The following is a 25,669-nucleotide window of genomic DNA, read 5'->3' as shown; positions in this document are numbered from 1 at the left end:
GCTGATGAGAAAAATCAGCACGTTTATTTATTCTGTCTTTTACTATTTGCCTACTAGGTGTAAAGTACTCTATTCAGTCTTTAAAACAGGGACATTATCCAAAAGAGAGTAACATTTTATTCTAATTTTCAAAATACTGCAACTCCTAGCCAGAAAGAGAGGAAGGGTGGGGAAGAGGAATAGAGAGGAAAGAGATGGAGATGGAAAGAGAAATACTGATTCACAAAATTGTAAATAGCACATTTGGTTCTGAGACTTTCCATTATCTTTGCTGAGATTATTGAAAAACCATCATAACATACTACCTTAGGAACTGTTAGTAGCATCTTTATTTTGCTTGACATAGAAATGTCATACTTTAGAAGGAAAAATCTGAAAACATTTTTTATTCTTTTCTTTAAACTTACCTAGAATTTAACAAAGGGACATAGTGCATTTAGTGTTAATTTTGCCCTTTGGAGAAATACAAGAGATTTTTCTGAATGCAGAACTATGGATGGGATGTGAGTTATCTTAAGTTCCGGTAGTGACTTTATATTGCCCTCTAGACCAAAGCCATCAATAGGATTGTTATTCTGTTGCTCAAAAACTTCATTATAGGGTCTTTGAACAACCTATTCTCCAACATTATTTTGCTGTATCCCAATTTAGCACTACCTCCTAGTCTGCTAGGGAGAAAGCTCCTTGAAGGCAAAAACCAGGTATGTATTGTTAGCATATCCCTGGCACCCAACCCACTGATGTGCACATAATAGGTGTTCATTAGAGTCCTTGCATCTCAGACCTAGTTGCTCAAAATTCACTTGCTACTCCGTGCCCTCTCCCAACTAACACCCTATCCCAGAACCCTCTGTTCACCAACCCATCCACTCTCTTCTCTTTTTACGATTTATAGAAACCTGCCAATGCTACAGACACTTTGTAGGACAAAACCTCTTCTTTACTGATCAATCCATCTTGTTCTAAAGTTGTACAATACTCACTGTTCCAAATAAGAGCTTCCCCTTGCCTCACACTCCTTAAAAATGTTTCTTACATTCATCCAGCATAAATATTTTGCTCACTGATACTTTGTTTGGGGTTATCCATCTTCTATGTGTTGGTCCACTTCGACATTGGCTCTTCTGGCTCTCATTCAATGATCAATTAAAGGAAAAAATTAAGAAGCATCTATTTTATACTAAGACACTAAGCTAGGCACTGGGCTTTCTGGTGATGAACAAATTCCTTATGGAGTTTATATTTTAGAGCCCGGGAAAGGCATTTAAAATGGTTCTGTTACCATTGTGATAAATGGTAATGGTACGCAGTGATAACTGATAGAGCAGAAGTACAGGGAGCTAGGAGGCTGCATCCCACAGGGACTTGTCTAGGTTTGGGGAGAAGTCATGCAAGGCGTCCCTTAAAAAGTGACATTAGAGCCAACTCACAAATTCCTTTAGCTCCCAAAAGGCAGGTACCATGTCTTTCTGAGTTCAGAGCATCTGGCACAACAAAATTTTTGGTGCAAGACATGCCAAGAGACTCCAATGCCTGCCCAGGAGCTCCTGTTCCCCCACAGATGTGATGGGCTTTCTCATCTTGGGCCTGGGGTCCCACTGACTTTGAGGTCAGTGCTAGATGATCCCATACTGTATACATAATAGATCTGAATGATTGACAGAATTTGTATCACCTGAGCACTTAATTACTCCTCTGCTTTCTGAAAGAGTAGGTGACAGATGGTAGACACCTTTCCAGCAGATTCCACTGTAAACCACACAGGCTTGAAGGCAAGTCTGGACTGCTACCGATCTCCCACTGGCTTTCTCTGTACTTAGAGGACTTACAATTTTTCAAATCCCTTTGCCCTTTAGCCAAGTTTTGTTCCACCACCAGAAAAGTCTCTCTTCTCAGTTTCTGTGTTACTGGAACTTGTTTTGAATGAAAGGCAATCTCCATGAACCCACATGTCCTGGGTTGTCTCAGACCTGGTTAGTGCTAGGGATTTGGTCAGTGTGGGGAAGCTGTGTGCATTTTAATGGGAACAGCATGACATTCATTACTCACCTGCTTCCTACCATCTGGATTTTCACAGCTCAGCAAGCATAGTGGGCTTACTACACATTAGCTGGGAGAAACTTGGCTCCAACAGAGGATATGGCTAAGTCCATTTGAAGTCATAATTTTATGATGGACACCATGATAAATTGCAGGGGGAGGCATTCTATCCCAGTAAACTGATTTCATATTTGAATGGTCAAAAATTAATGCACCATTTGCCACACAGGGAAAGAGGGAAAAAACAAACACTTCAATATTGGAAACTAAGTATGTAGGAAGGAAAATTGGTTGTATGATAGAGGGAAATGAAAATGTGAATGTGAGAGTTTGTGCCTGGAGGTGGCAGGACAAGAGATCATTTTTTCCAATTCAATGCACATTAATAATCTGGCCCTGTACACAGTGCTATGGGAAAAACAAAGATGGAAAGCCATGTCTATTAGGAAGCATTCAGATGCACATAGCAAAAAGTCTATCTTGCAGTGGCTTAAACTGCTAGGTATCTTTTGTTTAACAAGTCCAGACTTAGGCTCTCCCTATGGTAGGCTTTTGCAGTTAAGTGATGTCACTGGGGACATTGTCCCTTTCTTCCATCTGTCATACTCAGACTCTTGGCTTGGCCTTAGACTTAGTACCTCATGGTCACGTGATGGCTGCCACAGCTCCACATATGGCTACATAGAACCACATCCAAAGTAGTATTATACAAGGAGTATGTCAATGCAGCCAGAAGGCTTCCCATCACTTGCTTGCTTCCTTTTATTCTGGGAAGAAAAATTTTTCCCAGATTTTTTGCCTCCCTGCCCCCCAAGAGACTTTTCTATGTGCCCTATTGGCCAAATTTGGGTCACATGGCCATCCCTAGCCAGAGGAGAGGCTGAGAAGCAATTGCATTTTCAGCCTCTACAGTGGGACAAGCAAGGAAGAAAGGCAGTGAAAAGGAGCAGCCAAACAAGAGTATTAGCCATAGCGCACTCTCTGCCCTTCATGAGCTTGGTCTTCACAGGTCTGACATTTAAACTGTGCCCCTTTTCCAGCACTGTGCTTGTGGTTAAATAGGAAGCACCAGTTGTGATAAAGTCTGGGGAACTGGGACTGTTAGACCCTTCTACTTGTATTCTTTCCTAGAAGAAGAGGATTACCAGTGCCAGACTGAAGTTTAAACCAGTATACACAGAATTAATTATATCCAAATGAAAGGGAATAGATCCAGTAGCTGAAATCCAGACACCAGTTAGGTGACAAAGGAATCAACTCTGGATCCAACAGAATGTGTATATTCTATATACTAGGTCAGTATAGCAAGCATGTGACATGTACAGCCTTTTTACTTGCCAATGCCCATGACAGACTTGACCAATGGATCACAACACTCTCCCACCAAGCCCAGCTATGACCTCAGTCCTTCTCAATGGGCAGCTTCTGCCAGTAGATCAAAATTGGTGAGCAAGATTAGATGCATTTGTTATCACTTCTCAGCACTTGCTACTTACTACTATTGTCACTAGGACCGTGCTAAAGGAAAATGACAAGTAATGTCAAGTTAAGAAGTTAATGCTACTGAACCAAGGACTCAGATGGCATCCCAATTAAAGGCAAAGGGGCATTTGAGTCAGAGGGCAGAAAACCTCATGCATAAACCTAGTTTGTGATATAGGTTAATAAAGATACATTGATGAATTGAGCTTCCCAGTACTCTAAAAACAAAATTATAAATAGTGATAATATCTAAGCAATAAGATGAAAAAATAAAATCTGACTCCACCTAGCTAGAAAATGATCATTGACTAGAAATTGAATGGAGCCATGTGTGTAGAGACCAGTAGCATTAAGCCTCTGTATTTATACACACTCCTTTGGAAGCCCTCATTTCACTCCCATAATCTTATTCCTTTTTGAAAAATTGTTCCTATAGAGAGGCAATATGAAGGAACTTCTTAGGAGGAGGGTGATTAAACTGTTTTGTCTCATGACAGTGATAGTGGATACACATCTACATGAATTTATCCAAACCCATAAAACTGTATGCTGCAAAAAGTAAATTTTATTATATGGGAATTAAAAAGCAAATTTTTAAAAAGTCACTGAGGTGAATGTTAAAATCTTGTATTCAACTTGAAAGTCAATTAAAATTGCTTAAAAGTTAAAAATTGTTCAAGTATTTATGATTAAGGTAAAAAAAATTAGAAAATACTGAAAAATTAGAAGGCTATAAAAGAGTAAATTTAAACGTCTGTGTCCTACCCCCAAACAATATCATTTTGTACTTTCTGATAGACTTTTTCCTATGATTATTTGTGTGTATATAAGAGTTGATTGCTCTCTTTGGGGGATATGTCATGTTATATGCTAATCATCATTTGATATTAATGGAAGTATATACTACTTTGTGTATGTGCACAGTTGCTCAGTCGTGTCTGACTCTGTGACCCCATGGACTGTAGCCCACCAGGTTCCTCTGTCCATGGGATTTCCCAGGCAAGAATACTGGAGTGGGTTCCCATTTCCTTCTCCAGGGGATCTTCCCCACCCAGGGATCAAACATGAGTCTCTTGTGGCTTCTTCATTGGCAGTGGGATTCTTTACCACCAAGCCACGAGGGAAGCCCATATATTACTTTACCAGTTTTGAAAAAAATATATTTTAAAATGTAAATACTTTACAAAATTGAGATCATTTTAGGCATAGTATTTTATTATCTGACTTTTTAAAATTTTACATTAACATCTTTTCAATGTAACCATTTTGAACACAATCCCAGTAGTAGAGCAGTTCTTAGTCTTCTTTGACCAAAACCAGACTTCCTTTCCCCCTGCCATTTTGATGTGAAATATATTCCAGTGTACTATTTCAGTTATCCATAGAAAACCTATTCCAAGAAAATGGATGCTGACTTTGGACTGTGAACCAGAACCCAAGGAGGAGTCCACAGTGTTGTGAAGATGGAAGGAGTTGTTTTAATGCCCACTGGGGAGTCTAAGAATCCTGTTTAATCTAATGATCCACAAAGTCAGGGCCAATCTAACTGGAAACCCCTGTGCGCATGACAAAGGCTCTACAAGTACCCTCACTGCAGGAGCCACTGCAATTAACCCCAGCATTTCAGCCTTGAAGAGCGCCCCCAATCCTTCTCCATGCAGATTTGCTGGCAGCTACTGCCATATTGCCCCATTGTCATCAGCTGGGCAACCCGTTTCCCATTCTTGCTGATATCTTTGCCCTGGCAGAAGAAACAGCAGACTCTGCTAGAACGACCTCATTGTCAGGAAGAAAGCCAAATATTGCTCGCCCAGCACTAGTCCACTGATACAAGTACCGTATATGACCTTACTGTATTATCTCCAGATGTTTCCAAGACGAAAGATAAAACATGTCATGGGCTCTGAAGGCTAAATTGTATTACATTCTTATTTTAACCCCTGTGATGGATGCTGAGAGGTCAGTGCTAGTGATGTGGTCAGTAAGATCTTGTCCTATCAGAGGACTTGGGTTTAGGTCCTAAGTCTACACTGAGCATCATTTCATCAAAATAGTCACCCTGCTATTGAACTATGCAGCGCCTAATAACTGTAGTCAGCCCTGGCATTGCATAGACTCCAGCCTAGCGTGGTACCAGGGGAGTCTACGGCATGAGCAAGAGGATCAATCCTTCCTTCTCTTCAACTTCACAATCACGTGCATATAAATGCCAAGTCAGCTTCTATTATTCAGGTAAATGGAAATTTTATGTGTGAACTTGTTAGTCTGGAACCTTTGAAGGATGGTGAGATTGATTTTAAAAATGAAAAACTCGATTTGAACAGTGCCTATTGAGCTAGAAATGGGGTTACCAGGCCACCATCTTGTGGAAATTAAATCAGCACGAACAGATGTGGAGCAGGGCAAACGTCATACTTCCCAGGGCTTCCTTAAAAAAAATCATGTTAACTACACTTGACCTCTATAACTGCTTTTGGCTTCTGCTTTTTGTTTTTAGTCAAAAACATGCACTTCATTCACGTCTTTATAGAACAGAGAGAAAAATGCTCAAGTGTATAACTTTTTGCATAATAACGTGACTCGGCTGCACCCTTAAGAAAGTGAGTTGCGGTGACTACTTATGATTTAAAGGCAAAACGTCCTCTAATCAAACTTGATGAATTGAACTTTAGTTGAACTTGATGAACTGACTTCTGTTGACCAAGATTTCACAAGACCTTATTGTCTCTGAGTTTGCTGGTTTATTGTTATTGCCATATCCTCTTTCTGTACTCAACAGAAGTTATGTTGTCTTGAGCAATGTATGTTTTCTAATTTACACTGCTCTACCTAGAGCATGTTGCAAGCACAAGAGCATTGTATCCAAAGTTTCCCTCTCTTGAAATTGGAATGTGGGGTGATTCATGAGTTTTGCATCAATTATTAAACAGTCATAGATGAAGATACGCAAAAGATGGATAGGGCAGTAAAATACTCTGGTTACACCTATTAGCTTAGCCATGATAAATGAGTCAGGAAACATGAAAGTTCAAAACAGGTATTAACTTGAGTTGCCGTGGCATATGTTTTGAAGGGAAGAAGACAATACCCAGATATAAACAGCCTAGTATACAGACCAGCTCCCTGGCAGAGTTAAAAGCAAGGTAAGGACTTGGCAAAAGACTAAGGGATTTCAGCATCCTGCCATGCCAATCAGTCTTTCTCTGATAAGTTTCTCAAGGGAGACATAGCACAATGATAACACTTGGAAAACAGAGGAGGCATTTATATACCTCCTTATATATATCAGGGGACAAACGTGATTGCCCATAGTGCGGAGTTCTAATAATACTGCCTTGGATCACATGGCTTAGACTTGAGTTTGAATCCCACCTTGATTTGACCCATATGCATCTTAAGAGAGTGAAGACGTTTTCACAGAATCCAGGCAAAAAGACAACATGCATGTCATCCTTGGGAGACTGAGTTTTGTTTCCCTTGGAGTGACATTTTCTTAGAAACTGAGCCAGAGACCAACCTTAGAAAAAGTTACTTACCTCTCCCTTCCAATACTCAGTGTCACCAAAAGGGAAGACTCATCTCTTAGTTCAATACACTGGCCCTAGAACCCATGTAGAACTCCAACGTCTGTGTTCATGTTGCTGGTGAGAGGAAGGGCTTCAGATGCCCTTAGGCAGAATATTGGGGCTTTCCTGGTGGTTCAGTGGGTAAAGAATCCACCTGCAATGCAGGAGATGTGGATTCGATTCCTGGCTTGGGAAACTCTCCTGAAGAAAGAATATGGCAACCCACTCCAGTATTGCCTAGAGAATCCCATGGACAGAGGAGCCTGGTGGGCTACAGTCCATGGGGTTGAAAAGAGTCAGACACAGTTGAAGTGATTTAGCACACACACCCATACACGCAAGCAGAATCTTAGCCCTGAAGACATAAGCACAGCACTAAGTCCCAAGCTGGGGCTCCCCATCACCCTCCCATTACTCCCTGCTTCTCTTTCCCTCCGGGAGGTATCTGGCTCATTTTTTAGTGCCTGACAGAAGCCTGGAAGTGAAAAGAAACAGCAGTGTCTGTTTTAGCTTCTCCCCAAAGCCAGGAAGCTTGGTGAATAACCTCTTTGCTAGCCACTCACTGAAAAGCCAGAGCAGCCACTAACGTGAGAAGTCTCCTAACACTAGAGTGTTTCTCAACCAGGGCATTCTGAGGCAACTGGAAACATTAAACAGGCTTCATATCCCCTCTGTACATGAGAGTGCTTTGCTAAGACATGCAAACTCTAACAAAGGAAAGTGATCGATCATTCACTCAAGGTGACTGGCTTCCCAGCCTTGCTGGGCTCACCTGCTCCTCCTCGGGCTCTTGTTCTAAAAACGGGTCTTCTAAACTTACATCAGGGACTGAATAGCCGTGCAGTTTATTTTGTGTTTCCTTAAGGTAGTGTTCATTTGGAGGGCTCTTCTTGAGTGAATGGATGGGATGTCCAGTTGAGATTGTCAATAAGGAATGGAGTGGCCTTTTCTGGAAGGAGCACTCTAGAGACTAGAAGTCAGAAGCGGGTGACCCACAAACCATTTTAATCTGATAGACAAGCAATAAATGCTGGAGAGGGTGTGGAGAAAAGGGAACTCTCTTACACTGTTGGTGGGAATGCAAACTAGTACAGCCACTATGGAGAACAGTGTGGAGATTCCTTAAAAAACTGGAAATAGAACTGCCTTATGATCCAGCAATCCCACTGCTGGGCATACACACTGAGGAAACCAGAAGGGAAAGAGACACGTGTACCCCAATGTTCATTGCAGCACTGTTTATAATAGCCAGGACATGGAAGCAACCTAGATGCCCATCAGCAGATGAATGGATAAGAAAGTTGTGGTACATATACACAATGGAGTATTACTCAGCCATTAAAAAGAATACATTTGAATCAGTTCTAATGAGATGGATGAAACTGGAACCTATTATACAGAGTGAAGTAAGCCAGAAAGAAAAACACCAATACAGTATACTAACGCATATATATGGAATTTAGAAAGATGATAACAATAACCCTGTGTACGAGACTGCAAAAGAGACACCGATGTATAGATCAGTCTTATGGACTCTGTGGGAGAGGGAGAGGGTGGGGAGATTTGGGAGAATAGCATTGAAACATGTATAATATCATGTATGAAACGAGTCGCCAGTCCAGGTTCGATGCACGGTACTGGATGCTTGGGGCTGGTGCACTGGGACGACCCAGAGGGAGGGTAGTGGAGGGAGGAGGGAGGAGGGTTCAGGATGGGGAACGCGGGTATACCTGTGGCGGATTCATTTCGATATTTGGCAAAACTAATACAATATTGTAAAGTTTAAAAATAAAATAAAATTAAAAAAAAATAAATAAAATTCATAATCAAAAAAATAATAATCTGATAGACAGGATTATATATATATTTTTTAATGTCATGGCACTCAAAAAAAAATCATTTGTTGCCAATATATAAAACTGAAGAGATTTTCATGTAAAGCTCAGGGTTTCCAGCTTCTTTAAAAAAAAATATGACATCCCGTATTTGTGGAATCTAAAAAGAAATTATACAAATGAACTTATTTACAAAACAGAAACAGATTCACTGACTTAGAGAACAAACTTATGGTTACCAAGGGGTGGAAATGAGGGGAAGGGGTGTTAGGGAGTTTGGGATGGACATGTACACACTGCTATATTTTCAATGGATAACCAACAAAGACCTACTGTATAGGACAAGGGACTCTGCTCAGTGTTATGCGGCAGCCTGGATGGCAAGGGAGTGTGGGGGAGAATGGATACATGTATACGTATGACTGATTTCCTTTTCTGTGCACCTGAAACTCTCACAACGTTGTTAAACAACTATACTCCAATATAAAATAAAAGGTTTTTTTTAAAAAAATCAGAATATCTGGCAACACAGGTAATATTTCATAGTCACAGTTGGCTTGAGCCAAGTAGCCACTTGTCTTTTAAGAGCAGATGCAAGCTTCCTACTTCACCTGATTTCCTTCACTCCCCATTCCCTCGTGGCCCTGTAGGATTTGAACCTGCTACCACGGGGGTCAGTCATCTAAGATGCCAGAACAGAAATCATGAATTATTCTTTTAAATGCGCCTGGCTTGAAAGTGATTATAGGTTATCCCTTATTCTTTTTTCTTCTGCACAAAGAATGACCATTCAAAACATTTTCATGTATGGAAAAGGACAGTTAGAAGCAAAGTGGAGAATTTCACACTACTTACCTGAATCAATCGGGCATATAAAGAAAATCCTGAAATGATGATATTAAAGTAAGATTTCAGATTTGAGTTATTCAGGGGTAATTGCCTTAGTTTTCCAGCTCACTGTTTCCCCTTCGCTTTCCTTACATGGACACAATCTTCAGAATGGACCTCTGTCAAAGGCCACAGTCATAATTCCCCCGCCTCCTTTTTTATTTTTTTTAACTCATTTGCACTCTGGGTAGTGATTGTTGGAGCCCTGTGGGGGAATAATTGCAGAGGAATTAACCTCTGACATTTTTCTAAAAATAGCCCTAATAAATCCAATCATAGGTAATTTACCTGTCCATGTTCCTCCAGGGATAACCAGTATTGAAGAAAGGCTTGGCAGGCTGGCATTCCTTCAGCAATTATCTGTGATCTGAGTTCCTGGCGCCTGTGTATTTTCTCTGTTTAGAGATATACAGTACAAATTTCCCTCTCCGCTCTGACCTCGTGACCCTGTTTTCTCAGCACCTTTCTCCTTGCAGTAAAGCCCTGCTCTTCCAGAAGGGTGTGGTGGGCTTACCAGAAAAGGGGGAGCATTTCCAGGGTTCCTTTTTGAATTTCCAACTCCTGGAGTTTCCCTGATAGTTTCTTTGAGTTGTGTCCCTTCATTTTTGATGTCTGAGCTTCAAGCATCTCAACCCTGCTCATCAGCCTTCAGTCCTCGTTTAGATTCCACAGCTGAACCCCATTTGGGGAAGTTTCTTGGTGTAGAAGAAAGGGGGATGCAGAAGGCCATGGGTGGGAAAAGAGTCTGTGGTTGGTAGAAATTATCAAAGAAAATTGCCATTTCCCTGAGCCATAAGGAAATTCATTTTCTATTGCCCAAAACAAAAGAATCTGAATGTGCTTTTTCCTTTTGTTCTCTCCAGTTGTTCCTAGAGACCACAGTGCAGTGTGGGCATCTAGGAAATTTACTTCCCCAAGTGCCACTTCTAGTGGCACTTCAAATACAGGACATAAAATCCTTGTAAATTCCACTGCAGAGACAAAGCCCTAAGCCCTCAAATGAACAGAAAAGTACGTCTATTATCTATCGTTTGCAAGTAAGTGTGCAGTTACTTAAATTGCCTTTGTCTTCTTCTTTTCAGCTGACATTATCTCTACGGTAGAATTCAACCACACGGGAGAATTACTAGCGACAGGGGACAAGGGGGGTCGGGTTGTAATATTTCAACGAGAGCAGGAGGTAAGTGGCAGTGAATGCAAAATGCCCATTTTCTCTTCTTTTTAAAGGAGGCCTCCCACTGTTTCTTAATCCTCATGTGTCGCCCTTAACCTTGCTGCTTGGCTTGCAAACTAAAAACTGCCAAAAAGTCATTAACATCAACAGTTGCACAGGCTCACAAAAGCACCTGGAATTAGAGCCTTTTCTGGACAAGGTCTTCCTTTCCAATCCTGGGTACTGCACATTCAAAACGACCTCACTTCTCTGGATCTGCAAAATTCCACAGTCTCTTGTAGAGTGTAACACCTCCTTTCTCAGTAGGGTTAACTCTCTTGGATATAGAAATTCAGGGACTCCTAACACAATACCTGGGATAAAAGATATAGCCCTTCCCCAACAGATGTGAAAAGGATAACTTGGGTCAGAAAAGAAAATGTAGCTCCCTCTACCAAAGCGAGTGAAATCCCAGAAAATGACATCTGAGCAAAGAACATGGCTCACACTTTAATATGTGCATGCATGCTAAGTCACTTCAGTCATGTCCAACTCTTTGTGACCCCATAGACTGTAGCCCACCATGCTTGTCTGTCCATGGGATTCTCCAGGCAAGAATACTGGAATGGGTTGCCATGCCCTCCTCAAGGGGATCTTCCTGACCCAGGGATCAAACCCACATCTTTTATATCTCCCGCATTGACAGATGGGTTCTTTACCACTAGCACCGCCTGGGAAGGCGACACTTTACTATGGATGACATGAAGTTCCCTGCAGCTGAATCCTCTATGCCTTCCAAGCAGGAGCCGTTAACTCCCAGTGAATCTCTAAAAGCCCATTTCTTCCTGAGACTTGGGTTCCACTAGGAATCGCTTCTCTTTTTCATATAAATTGAGTTTTTTTGGGGTGTCTGCTTCTGCTCCATCAGAACAGAATTATGGCCCAATTTGATTTCCTTGGCCTCCCCTGGCATGGTCCTGAAGCTTACAGCAGGCTAGTCTGTGTTCAAGTGACTCTCCCATCTGCTACTGCCTGCCTCGGAGATTCACCCGGTGCTGCGTAGTGGGAGGCCGCCCGTGTGGGAGGGAGGCTTCACAAGAGACTTCCCTAGCAATTTAAAGCCTGCTTTGTGCCTCAAAGCCATTTGTGTTCCATCTCCCCTCCAAAAAGGGAAGTCTCATTTAGAGGTGATATATTTGGTAATTGCACATTATTTGCAATTAATTTCTATAAGGGCATGGTAATCCCTTGGGGTTCTATATGAATTCAAGTGTTCAGCATTAATTCAGGCACCCAGCCTATTCCATTGGCCCTGGAAACACGAAAATGTGGTTGGCAAGTAGAAACTAATAGCTCTTCGTGACCTGGAATTTTTCCTGCTTTTCTGGAGCTGCCTACTGCTAATTGGTCTGGCACATATTCCACACACTTGACAGTCTGATTTGGATGGTAGCAAATCAAGGCTCTTAAAAATTTATTGTTCAGGTGGACTAGCTCTTTCTGCAGTAAACAGGACAGGAGCAAGTATGTCAACCTCTAAAGTCCTTTTAAAATTGATTTTTAAACCTTCTTCTTCCATTTTTTTTAATCCAATTAGGTTCATAGTAATGATAAAGAGAAACCAGAGGAGCTGTTTAGCATAAATTACCCAAGGCAGCATGTTGCCAGTAATATTCCATTCCGTGTTTCCCATTAGCTATTTATAAGTTTCACCTATTTTAATTTACTGAAATATTTGGGAAGCCTGATTCATTAGTAGAATGGAGGGGGACACATTTTCCAAAGGCGAGTGGTTTTGTTCAATAAGGGAAAAATGTTGAGGATAATAACATGCAGTTCACCGTTGAGTTATGTGGCAAGGCTTGGGGTTGAATGAACACTGAGCTTGAGAAACACAGACATGTGGCAACATCTAAGTCAGATCTCCTCTCAGCTCCTGTGGGTGACTCCTGTATATGAATGCTCAAGTGACACTGTCCTGGAGAATTTGCTCAAAGAACCTCAATGCCCTCATGAGTACATTTAACACGGGAGCATCAGTACCATCACCTATCAGTAAATTGAGGCTTGGGTTTGAATGTCCAGTATCCACCCAGAAATAGTTTTTTTTCTTTTTTTTTTAATTTAAGCCTTTAATTAAGAGTCATGCATTTATGACAAATGCCTAATAAGACCTGGATTTGAATTTGTGCACACTATTTTCTCAAGCCTGAATCTTTAGGCTCTTGGTCACAAGATCCTAAAATGCAAACCTGCCCTCCATTTTCCCTTCTTTCCTTTCTCTCTCTCACACCCTCTTTTCCTCCTGTCCACCTTTCTTCTTTCTCTTGTCCCTTTCTCCACACCCCCTCCCCTTCATGTTCTGTTCTCTCACCATTTATTTAGTTCCTGCTGTGTGCACTTTGCATAATCGATGCTAAGGGAAAGCCAGTTAAAGTCTCATAGTTCTCCCAATGATCTGCATGTCTTCTCTATCTTAATGTCTGTTTTTTTACTCATGATGGGAAAAGGAGAGGGAGAGATCTGATCCTAATAAGCTGTGTGTCACTTTAATATCTCTGAGCTTGTTTGGCCCATTTCCCTGCCCTGGGCACCTCTCAGAGATTCTGGGAAGATCTGATGAGTTATAAAAGGCCAGTGAGGAGTGCAGATGCTACAGTTCTGTGTTCTTTGTAAAGGATTGATATGCATCTATATGGACATCAGCATCGGATGACTCACTCCTAAGGGCGTCTAAGACATCCATTAGACAGAAAATATTATAATATCTATTGATTTTAAAATCATGTTGTTGGGACTTGCCTGGTGGTCCACTGGTTAAGACTCCATGCTTCCACTGCAGGGGGTGTGAGTTCGATTCCTGGCCTAGGAAGTTCTGCATGCCATGTAACACAGTCACCTAAAAAAAAACTCGTGTCCTACTTCAACTTGCATTTCTACATATATTTTATGATGTACACCCTATGTCCATGCAGCAGTTTATGTATATAATTTATAAATAAAAGTATGTAAATATTGGAGGTGCCAGTATTTACCACCAGGGGTGCACAATCAAATGGCATGAGGCCACTGAGCTAAAGAGGAACCTGTGGTCAGCATAGTCCTGCCCTCAGCCCACTCGGACATGGTCTGCCTGTCCCACCTCTCATGATCCTGCTCAAAAAAAGAAGGGACTGGTGAATTTTCAGTTGGCTTACGTGATTTAATCTTTGGTGTGTGTGTTTTTTCCCTTCTTACAGAGTAAAAATCAGGTTCATCGTAGGGGTGAATACAATGTTTACAGCACATTCCAGAGCCATGAACCCGAGTTCGATTACCTGAAAAGTTTAGAAATAGAAGAAAAAATCAATAAAATAAGATGGCTCCCTCAGCAGAATGCAGCCTACTTCCTTCTGTCTACTAATGGTATGTGAAGGTGACTTACCTTGTTTGGTGTTTTCAGAGATATAGTCAGCAAACTATATATTTCAATCTCTCTTAGCCTCCATTTTCCTTTTCACCTTGCAGACTGTTGAAAAACGTAGAAATCATACTTGCAAGATGCTTAGCAGAATGCCTGACTGAGAATAGAAACTCAGTAAATTGTACTTACTCTTTTTAAAAAAATAACAAATTTATGACCGAATTCTGTGAGACTTGTTATCTGTAGTTTTTGACAAATGCAGATTATTTCCAGGTGTTTTTGGAATGTGACTTCCTGTCTTAAGATTCACCGAATGTTATTGTGGGAACACGTTTCAGGAAACAAAACATGCTGTCCCTATATGTTTGGCACACTCGATAGAAGTTATTAATCCCTGAATATACATGGGAGTTTGGAAAGCAGATGTCTTTGACACAAGCAAGCTCTCTACTAGGAACATAGGTCAAGAAGAGAGGAAGGAAAGTAGAGAAAGTGAAAGTCACTCAGTCATGTCCAACTCTTTGAGACTCCATGGACTATAGTCCGCAAGACTCCTCTCTCCATAGAATTCTCCAGGCAAGAATACTGGGGTTGGTAGCCATTCCCTTCTCCAGGGAATCTTCCCAACCCAGGGATGCCATCAAAAAAATGGATCAAGTAATAATGGTTTCTTCTCTTCTTCCCTCCACACTTTTCTTACATCATTTATTGGTTTGGGGAGGAATTGATATAAATGGATCAGAGAGAGAGGATTTTAGGGGTTGCATAGAGAACTCAATTCTATACTAATCTTTAAGCCTTTATACAGTGGAATTACCAACTCTAAAGGTTTTTAATATCCTACTTGGAAGAAGCCATCTATGCTCAAAACAATTCAGAATAAAATCAAATACAAAAGGGTGCTAATTGAATAGCATAACAAGAGGATTAGTACACATAAATTAAACACCCTCTGCCAAACAAATAAGCTGGAGAGAGGCTTATTTCATCATCCTCTGTGTGAGTCTTTGAGGAGTATACATTTAAGCATAAATCAAGAAACATTGGGTTTGCTTTTTGCCTATCTCCAGCACTTATTGAGAAAGGGTAATGCTCATATGTCAAGATAAAACATAATGCAGACTGTGTATATACAATGATCAAGCCTATATTAACATTTTTAAAGACTGGAATGAAACACACTGAAAGATTTTTCATGTAATCTTATGCATTATGAGTGACTTGTCAATTTGTTACTTTTATTGTTTTCATTTTCTAAGTTCTTACAATTTTTATTTTAATATTATGGTAAAAGAGGGAAAGTTTTTAATGTATATGAATCCCCCAAATCCCTCAAATATAAGAAGCCAGTGTATAAATCTATAAAGTAATGGTTCTGAAATAGCCAGCGTAGGGTTATTCAAGCATAGCTTATCTCAACATGACCAGATCTCCACTCATCTGTTCCTCCAGATTCCAAGTAATTTAATTCTTCCTCATAACTGTATTTATTGTTTTGTTTACATTTTTGTGCTAGTTGTTCAGTTGTGTCCAACTCTTTGGGACCCTATGGACTGTAGTCCACCAGGCTCCTCTGTCTGTGGGATTCTCCACGCAGAAGTACTGGAGTGGGTTGTCATTCCCTTCTCCAGGAGATCTTCTGATCTTGATATCCCAAAAGTGAATGTGTTTCAAGTTCTTATCTTTTAGTTTTGTGTAAGTTTTACTCAAAGGCTCAACAGACTCAACACAACTTAGAATGGAAGAAACTTCTGATGATTTTGACTTAATTACTTCAGGCAGAGAAAAAGTATCTGATTATCTTCTCTAGGCTAGCTTTGTATTATGAAATTTAGCCTATTGATTATTATAATAAAAGTTAAAGACGTAAAAGGCATATTAACTACTTTGTGGGGGGATGGTGAAGAAACCAGTGAAATGCAATGAAGATTAATTATATAGCATCATGTTCTGTTAATTGAGTTTTTAAATAGTTTTTTGATTAACAAGGATATTATCTTCCCATTTGGGATGCTATTTCATATGCCACCAGCATCTCAAAATGATTCTTAGAAGACAAATCCCCATGCTCATATGTGATTTTCTTTTTTATACTAATATTGAGGTTGAGAATTCCCCTTAAGCCAAATAGGTTAACATGCAGAAATTAATGGAAGACAATCGGAATTACTGTACAAAAGAGAAAATGAAGATAGATGATAAGATTGTGCTTAAAGGTGCCACAAGTAATGATAAACTACTCAGAGAGCCAGCCGAAAGGAAGAAAAAGCCATTACTCATGGTATCAGCCACATGTTTCTCAGACTTTTTTATCCACAAAGCTTCAAGATACTGAGTCAAGAAAAATTGTGATAATAAAGTCAAGAATGACTCCAGGCATCCTAACCATGGGGAATTGAATTGAATTCACCATCAATTATCTTGAAAAAAAATTGTGCTTATCTCATTATAGCTGGGTACAGTTTTTAATCTTCTGCTAGAATACAGTCCCAGCTTTACAGTTTTTAATGAAAAATAAAACCAACATTCAGTTGTGAAGCTAGACCTTAAAATTATTTACCAGCTGAAGACACATTTACTTTACTGAGATGTCTCCTTCTATCATAATACCTATGATCAGATGAAAATGTATACTAAACTTGCTTTTCATGCTATGAAAGTAATAATTGTTCACTGTAAAAAATTTAGAAAATTCAGAGAAGCAGAGTGAAGATAAGGAAAGTATTCCTATACAGAGAGAACCACTATTAATGGCTTTTTAAAAGGAATAGCAAAGTGACATGGATAAATCTGTTTCTTACCAAAAGTGAGACATATTGTATAACTTTGCAACCAGATTTTTAATTTAATAATATAACACTTAGTAACAGGAATACCTTTGTAATTGTGAAATATTTCTCCTAAAATACTGTAACATTTTCAATGACTGAATAGTATTCCATTGTATGACTTTTCTATAGTTTATTAATGTCTCCCATTCCTAGACCTTTAACTAATTCTCAGTTATACATTATGTGGAGATAGATGTTGGTATAAATAGATAAATGACTGGGGGAAAGGCATAGTATAAGCTATGTATAGTATGTTACATTTATTAAAAACAGTTATGTAATTCCACATCCAATAATATATATAATATAAGGATATACACAAAATAAGGATATACACAAAATTTTCATAATAGTTGTTTTTGTCTAGTGGAATCGAGAAAGTTTTATTTTATTTTTTTACTTTTATATTCATTTTCTACAATTCTATGTACCAGTTTTACAATAAAATGAGAAATATAAATCTATGTATGTGGTATTATTATAGGTCTGTACCTCTCTTCAAAAAATGCATAAAAAATACTGTGACTGTATTATTAACTGTACTGTAAACTGTTGATAATGGTGGTTAATGATGGTGGTCCTGGACTCGAGGGATTTTAAGAATTTTTATTCTTTATGTTTTAGCTCTAATTTCTGTCTTTCTCAGTATAGTAATTTATCATTCATAATAAGAAAAATATGAGAATTGTCTTGCCATTAGAATAGAATACATTCCAAAGCCAAGCAATAGAAAATAATTGGTACTAAGATTCACTGATTCAGGTTCCTCTAAGCTCTAGGAGAAGGCAATGGCAACCCACTCCAGTACTCTTGACTGGAAAATCCCATGGATGGAGGAGCCTGGTAGGCTGCAGTCCGTGGGGTCGCGAAGAGTGGAACATGACTGAGCGACTTCACTTTCACTTTTCACTTTCATGCATTGGAGAAGGAAATGGAAACCCACTCCAGTGTTCTTGCGTGGAGAATCCCAGGGACGGGGGAGCCTGGTGGGCTGCTGTCTACGGGGTCGCACAGAGTCAGACACGACTGACGTGACTTAGCAGCAGTAGCAGCAAGCTCTAGTAGCTAATCTACTCTGATCTCTGATTAGTAGTTAATCAAGTGACTATATAAATATGTCCCAAGTTTCATTTTCCCACCTTAAAAAGCAGGTCATTATGCAGTCTGTATTCGGGAAGGGGAGGACCAGAAGAGCATTGAATAGAAAGTTCTAAATTCAACCCAGCATCTAGGAGAGGCTTCTTTGCCTTCTGTCCTAGTACAAGCTGGGCTGAAAGCACAGATCGTACCCTTAGCAGACTTGACAGGAGTACCAGCAGACACAACCAGCCTGCGTGATGCTCACATGTTAGGAAGCGGGGGCCCTTCTCTGTTAGAATAGCCAGATTATGGCAGGAAGCCCACTTCACCATGCGGTTGGTGCTCTTCAGACTGCTGAGGACAGGGCACTTGCAGAGGGAAGATGGAGGAGGGAGGTGAGGAGCAGAGAAACTAGGGAATCCTAACACAGGCAGGGGAAAGGGGCGGCTTTCCTCCCCTCTGCAGAGCCTTGCGGAGAGGAAATAGGATGTGCTGATGTCATCATGGGATGCAGCTCATGCTATCAGCAACATCTTATTATTGCAGAATGGTTGCCCAGTTTCCTCATGCCAACAATAGCCGCCATCTGTGAGCCATTATTAGTCACTCAGTCATGTCCGACTCTTAGCGACCCCATGGACTGCAGCCCACCAGGCTCCTCCATCCATGGGATTTTCCAGGCAAGAGTACTGGAGTGGGGTGCCATTGCCTTCTCCATTAGAAACCCAACACTGGGTTAAACTCTCTACATGCAGTCTTCCATTTAATCCTCAAAGAGTCCCATGAGAAAGACATTTGCTTTCCCCAGTTTACAAATAAAGAAACTGAGGCATAGAGAAGTTAAGTATCTCTGTCTGTAAGATTGGACTATTAGGGACATACTTATACTAAAAAAATTACTCCTGTTTCTGCAATTCAAACTGAACTGGCTGTTTGGCCCCTTTCCCTGCCCTGTCTGCTACTCTCATTTGCGTGTCACTCCAAGACCAGTTAGGCACCTACTGCGTGGGGACCCCAGTCCCCGGCCACAGGGTGGCTGGAGTTGGAGTGGGAATGTGGCCCAAGGTTGTCTGCTTTCAAAGCCACCCTGTGCAAGCACAGAGCAAGACACAGAGGAGGCGATGGAGTCCCTGCCATCTGCCATCATGGAGAAAAATGAGAATAGATAGCGAACGCAGCATCTGATAAGGAAGGCCTACAAAGGCATGCAGTCACAGGCATGATCTATTTGACCCAAATCTGTTTCCTTAAAAAATGGATTAACACATGCACACTACTATATATTAAATGGGTAGCAAACAAGGACCTACTGTACAGCACAGGAAACTATACTCAACATTTTGTAATAACCTATGAGGGAAGAGAATCTGTAAAAGAATATATATATATGACTAAATCACTGTGCTCTACACCTGAAACTAACACAACATTGTAAGTCAACTCTACTTAAAAAAAAAAAAAAAAAAAAACATAGAATGGAAGGCCTGCAAATGGGGCGTGCCACCTCCAGCTCCCCTGAGACCCCAGCACTTTCACTCATTCCCCTGGCACTGACTACCTCCCATGAGCATTCAAGTCCTCGCCTCTGTTTCATTTGCTATAGAGAATGACAGGGGTCAGGAAGTGGTGTAAAGTCCTGAGACAGTATAAAGGTGAGAAAAGTCACTTCCAGCAGGGGACTCAGAAGAGAGACTGCAAGAGGAAAGCATTCAGATGAATCTCCTTCTCATGTTACTTCCCTGAGTACTGCTAGCAAGATGCACTGTATACATGAGATGCATTCATTCATCCACCCCATATTTGTTGAACATCCAAGATGGTTGGATGGCATCACCAGCTTAATGGACACGAGTTTGAGCAAACTCCGGGAGATAGTGAAGGACAGGGAAGCCTGGCGTGCTGCAGTCTATAGGGTTGCAGAGTCAGACATAACTGAGCAACTGAATGACAACCGTCATAGGTGCTTGAAGGTGTACTTAGGAACATGACAGACTGAATCCCTATCTTCGATGATTTTATGTTCTAGTGAGGAAGGCAGGATAACGAAGTTGCTAGGTAGTAAAGTGTACTCTGAAGAAAAATAAACTAGGAAGAGGGGATGGAGAATGGTGAGGGAAACATCTTTCTGTAGGTTAATTAGGAAAGGCTCCTCTGAAGTTGGGACATAAACAGAGCAAAGTGAAGGAACAAATCTTGTGAAAAGAGGGTAAAGGGCTTTCCTGGCAGAAGGCACAGCTAGTGCAAAAGCTAGTGCAAAAGGCAGGAGTAGGGTTAGCCCATACAGGGAGCTGTAAGGAAGCCAGGTGGCAGAAATACAAGAGGTGGCAGGGAGTAGGGTGGACAGTGAGGCCATACAGCGTGAGGCCCTAGGGTGCAGGTCATGGAGGGCCTTTTGGGTCATGCTAGGGACAGTGTTAGTGAGGGGGGATGCAATCATTGGACTTACGTCTCAGGGTTATTGTGAACACTGAATAAATTCTCCATGGCAAGTGCGAACATGGTTGTATCTTTAATTCTATACATGTTGTGGCTACTCTTATTCAAGGTTCAGGGCATATTTTTATTGAATGAACCCAATTAATGTGTAAGCTATAGCTTTAACAGTCCATTGTCAGGGAAGCCATTTCGCTTAGCACAATAAATGGATTTCTTTGGAAGCATGAACTCTGCCCTCAAAGACCTTGAGATGTGCACACTGTAGTCCTTGACGTGAGCCAGCTTCCATAGCAGTCCCGTCCACTGACCTCCACTTTTCCCTGCCCCACCACCCCCACCCCCATCCTGCAAAAAAAAAAAAAAAAAAAAATAGACTTCTTTATGAGCTTACTCTCACTGTCATTGTGGTTTGCTCCACAGATAAAACTGTGAAGCTGTGGAAAGTCAGCGAGCGTGATAAGAGGCCAGAAGGCTACAATCTGAAAGATGAGGAGGGCCGGCTGCGAGATCCTGCCACCATCACCACCTTGCGGGTGAGCACAGCTGTATTTCGGTTTCCTTGGCAACCAGGATCAGGGGAAGGGTCAGGGGAAGTCTGGCCACACACTGGCTGCTATTGAAGGTTACGAGCCTCAGGGGTGAGGGAGGGAGATCAGGCAGGAGCCCAGGCTACATGAGTCTCTGGTGGCAGATGAAGGAGCAAGAAGGCACCATACTGTGATGACTATAAGGCCACACATTTCCTTTTGTCACCAAGGCCTTGCCCACAGGACCTCAGCCTGCTCCCTTCATCAAAAGCGTCTTGAGCATCTTCAAGGTACAGGGATGGGACTACTCATATGGGAAGTTGGAATCTTGTGATGCAGGACATGAACTTTTAAATCAAACAGGCACAGGCCTGGATTTGAATTCTGCCACATACATAGTCACGTTCCTTTTTCATTTTTTGTTTAATTTTTATTGGAGTATAATTGACTTACAATGTTGTGTTAGCTTCAAGTGTACAGCAAAGTGAATCTGTTATACATATATCCATCCTTTTTTTAGATTCTTTGCTCATACAGCCCATTGCAGAGTATTAAGTAGCATTTCCTGTCACATTCTCTTTCTGGACTTCAGTCATGCAAGTTATTTTTCGTCTCTCTGTCTGTAAAACAGTGAGCCTAGTGCCTCACCGTGTGTGGACTTCTAAGGCTAAAATGCAGTATGGATGGAAAGCCCTTACTCCATGGCTGGTACTCCAGAAATGATCTCTATTCTTAGTCTAGGTAGCTTCCTCCCTGCCATTCAGATGTGCACAGTCTGGTAAGAAGAGAGGATGTGTAGGACTAATATGTAAATATTTATAACACTACACAGAGTGAGATAAATGCAGTGAGAGTCAGAGCTGCAGTTTGATCAAAGGAGAAAGAAGTTATGTTTGGTTCTGGGAGACCAGGATAGGTCTGGCAGGGAAATGGTGTTAGAAACGGATTTCTAAAAGCTGACTTTTAAAGGATGGCCCTTTAGATAAAGAGTAAAATGATTTAGGACTGGGTGATGACTTTAGTTTTGGAGTGCTCAATGTGAATGTTATAGCAGGCAGGTTTTGAGACCAGCCCTGGCTCCAGGCAACTTCCTGAATTGGGTAAAATATGTGCTTTCAGATGCCAGCAGCTGTACTAAAGACCAAAACCTAGGAAAAGAGATGTAGAAGTTGTTGTTTAGTAGCTAATTCATGTCCAACTCTTTTTGCAACTCCATGGACTGTAGACTGCCAGGCTCCTCTGCCCATGGAATTTTCCAGGGAAGAATACTGGAGTGGGTTGCCATTCCCTTCTCCAGGGGATCTTCGCGACCCAAGGGTCAAAGCCATGTCTCCTGCATTGGCACACAGATTCTTTACCAATGATCCACATAGGAAGCCCAGACACAGAAGTACTTGTGGGAAAAAGAGGTGTTTCCCTGTGTTTAGAGACAGATGTGGGAACTAAATGATCACTGAGTTCCATGATGATGTGGCTTGTTGGTTTGTTCGTTCATTCATTCACTTGCTCATCTGTTATTCAGCAGATGCTTTTTGAGCACAGACTCTTTGCTGCCTATAGACCTGGGCTGTTGCATGTGTATGCAGTAGTGGTTGATACCTGCTCTTCCATTGAGCTTCTTCTGGGCCAACAAACATTGGTGGGCCAGAAACATTCTGGGCCAACAAACTGTTTCCTCCTGTCTGCCTGTGCCTTCAACATGGAGAATGGCCATGGACATCCACCTTATCAGACTGGGTCAATGCTCTAACTGCTCAGAGGTTTTGGAGACCCAAAGGCAGAGTAGTGAAGAGTATGAACATTGAGTTGGTCTGTCCTGAGATAGAATTCTGGCTCCATTCCTCTCTGGCTGGGGCCTTGGACACATGACTTAAGCACCTCGTGCCTGCCATATCATATCTGCACAACAGGGACGAGGGATGATCACTACTTCCTGGGATTGTTGTGAGGATTCAGTATTGATGGTTTAGTATTGCTCTCAGCAGCAGCATTTTCATGGGCTCCAAAATCACTGCAGATGGTGACTGCAGCCATGAAATTAAAAGACGCTTGCTCCCTGGAAGGAAGGTTATGACCAACCTAGACAGCATATTAAAAAGCAGAGACATTACTTTGCCAACAAAGGTCCATCTAGTCAAGGCTATGGTTTTTCCAGTGGTCATGTATGGATGTGAGAGTTGGACTGTAAAGAAACCTGAGAGCTGAAGAATTGATGCTTTTTAACTGTGGTTTTCTAAAAGACTCATGAGAGTCCCTTGGACTGCAAGGAGATCTAACCAGCCCATCCTAAAGGAGATCAATCCTGGGTGTTCTTTAGAGGGACTGATGTTGAAGCTGAAACTCCAATACTTTGGCCACCTGATGCGGAGAGCTGACTCATTTGAAAAGACCCTGATGCTGGGAAAGATTGAGGGCAGGAGGAGAAGGGGACAATAGATGATGAGATGGTTGGATGGCATCACTGACTCAATGGACATGGGTTTGGGTGGACTCTGGGAGTTGGTGATGGACAGGGAGGCCTGGTGTACTGCGATTCATGGGGTCGCAAAGAGTCGAACATGACTGGGCGACTGAACTGAACTGATTACCCCCTAGTGATAGTAGGTCGTCTACATGTTTGAGAAAATTCCTATTTTCCTTTTCGTATAATTTTTATACTGTTGTCATCACTGCTTAAGGTATTGACTGATGTTTACTAAGTGGCAAGCACAGTGCTGGTGATACAGAAAGAGTAAGACAGCATTTCACCCCTCAGGACTTTGCAGTCCTATGCGGGAAATGGATCAGGGGGCCACTGGGGAGTTTATAATGTGAACTTCTGCCCAGATGTTACCTTGCCCTTGTTCACTTTGTGGATGGAGTTTCTCAGGTGCCACCTCCAGGCTCCACTATGGATTCCAGCTATCCATGCATCCAGTGAGATTTCATACATCTGTTTAGCCTCTAGGAGAATTCCATTCCCATGATAAAGAGGAGAGAATGACTCTGTAAATTTCACTTGCACAGAGATTGTCCCCAGAATGACACAGCAATGTTATAAAGTGGATTTATACACATCAAACATGGAATGAGACCCTGACAGGTGGCTGGGACTTAGAAAACCCCAATTCTGGTTCTTGTGTCTTATTAACTCTCTGTGGGCCGGTGAACTACCCTGGGCCAATGAATCACATTTCTTCTCTCCACACTTAGTTTCTAAGCTACTGAACAGAGGACTGCACAATGGCAGTGGTCTTGCAACCATTATAAATGGAGCCAGTTATAAATGGAGATTCCCAGGACTCAGTCCCAGTGATCCTCTGCAGCAAATTGAGGGGTCCAGAGGGATTAGTATTTTTATCATGAGCCCCTGGTGATTGAGACAAAGGGATCTGTTATCCCTGGACTTTTAGCATCTCTAAGGCTCTTCCAGGCTTTAGTTTTTTATGAGCCTCTGTTACTTTTCGATCATCTCAACAGTTAATATACCAATTCACGAAATGCATTCATTATCATATTGTAAAACTCTCATCTACCTTCCTAGGCTTTCCAGTATCCTCATTTCAGTGTAAATATCCACACTCCGGCATTCTTTCAGTGCAAACACTGAAAAGGCCAGCCTTCTTTCTCTCTGATTCCAGTGGTAGAAGAAGAAACACCAGGCAACCCTGAAAACCATTGTTTCAGAACAGTGACTCCAAACAGAGAATAAGCTGATGTGATATTAATCAGACCATAATTTACTAACATGCTCTGCTCTTGAAATTTGCATTGCCAGCAATTGTGGCTTTTTTTCCCCTTCCCTGTCCTGTGATTACCTCTCGTTCACTTTCATAGTTTCCAGTTCTACGTGGATTTTGAGAGTGAGAATATTTAATAATACCCGACAGCTAATTAATCCTCACTGAGTAATGAACCTGCTATGTTTCAGTGCTGGGAGGCTCAGCTTTTCAAAGTACGAGTGTGGTTATTTTTTTTTTCCTTTTTTCACACAAGATAACCTTTCAAATCCACTCACTCATTACCCACAGAGACTATGAGAAGCACTTCTATGAACCCTGTATCTCCTACTAAGTATTATAACATTCAAAGTAATAATCATGATGAGAGTTTAATAATAATACCTTATAAGCTGTAAAATACCATTTTTATCACAAATTGTTTACCTACCTAATTCCCTGATTCATCTTCAGACCAGTCAGTGGGGAAGGCAGGACTGGTATTTGGCAGGTGGAGATGCTGGGAGCTAGTATTTCTTGTGCACTGACCGTATGCCATGTTGCACACTGTATCTGCATTGGCTACTTCATGGGGTACAGTTCACTGTTAAATTCCACTGGACCTGTGAGCTTCACAGAGTTTCAGTAAGACGTCCAAGACCAGGCAAGGCTAAGCATCAAACCCTGATCTACAGGGCTCTGAACCCTTCAACCTGATGTTGCCTCAGAG

General features: G+C 41.4%; 1 protein-coding gene across 10 annotated transcripts in view; it reads left to right on the top strand.

The window, feature by feature from the left end:
• Window positions 1–25,669, top strand: part of PPP2R2B (protein phosphatase 2 regulatory subunit Bbeta) — a 510,815-nt gene that overhangs the window by 370,783 nt on the left and 114,363 nt on the right. For all 10 annotated transcript variants that reach the window (XM_070793763.1, XM_070793769.1, XM_070793762.1 and 7 more), the window contains 3 exons: window positions 10,894–10,991; window positions 14,204–14,369; window positions 21,135–21,247. In XM_070793763.1, coding sequence (XP_070649864.1) covers window positions 10,894–10,991; window positions 14,204–14,369; window positions 21,135–21,247 — 377 coding nt within the window. The remainder of the gene's footprint in view (window positions 1–10,893; window positions 10,992–14,203; window positions 14,370–21,134; window positions 21,248–25,669) is intronic.

This window comes from Bos indicus, chromosome 7 (genome assembly GCF_029378745.1).
Source record: "Bos indicus isolate NIAB-ARS_2022 breed Sahiwal x Tharparkar chromosome 7, NIAB-ARS_B.indTharparkar_mat_pri_1.0, whole genome shotgun sequence".
Classification (NCBI taxonomy): domain Eukaryota; kingdom Metazoa; phylum Chordata; class Mammalia; order Artiodactyla; family Bovidae; genus Bos; species Bos indicus.
This window is presented reverse-complemented; position numbering and strand designations above follow the sequence as displayed.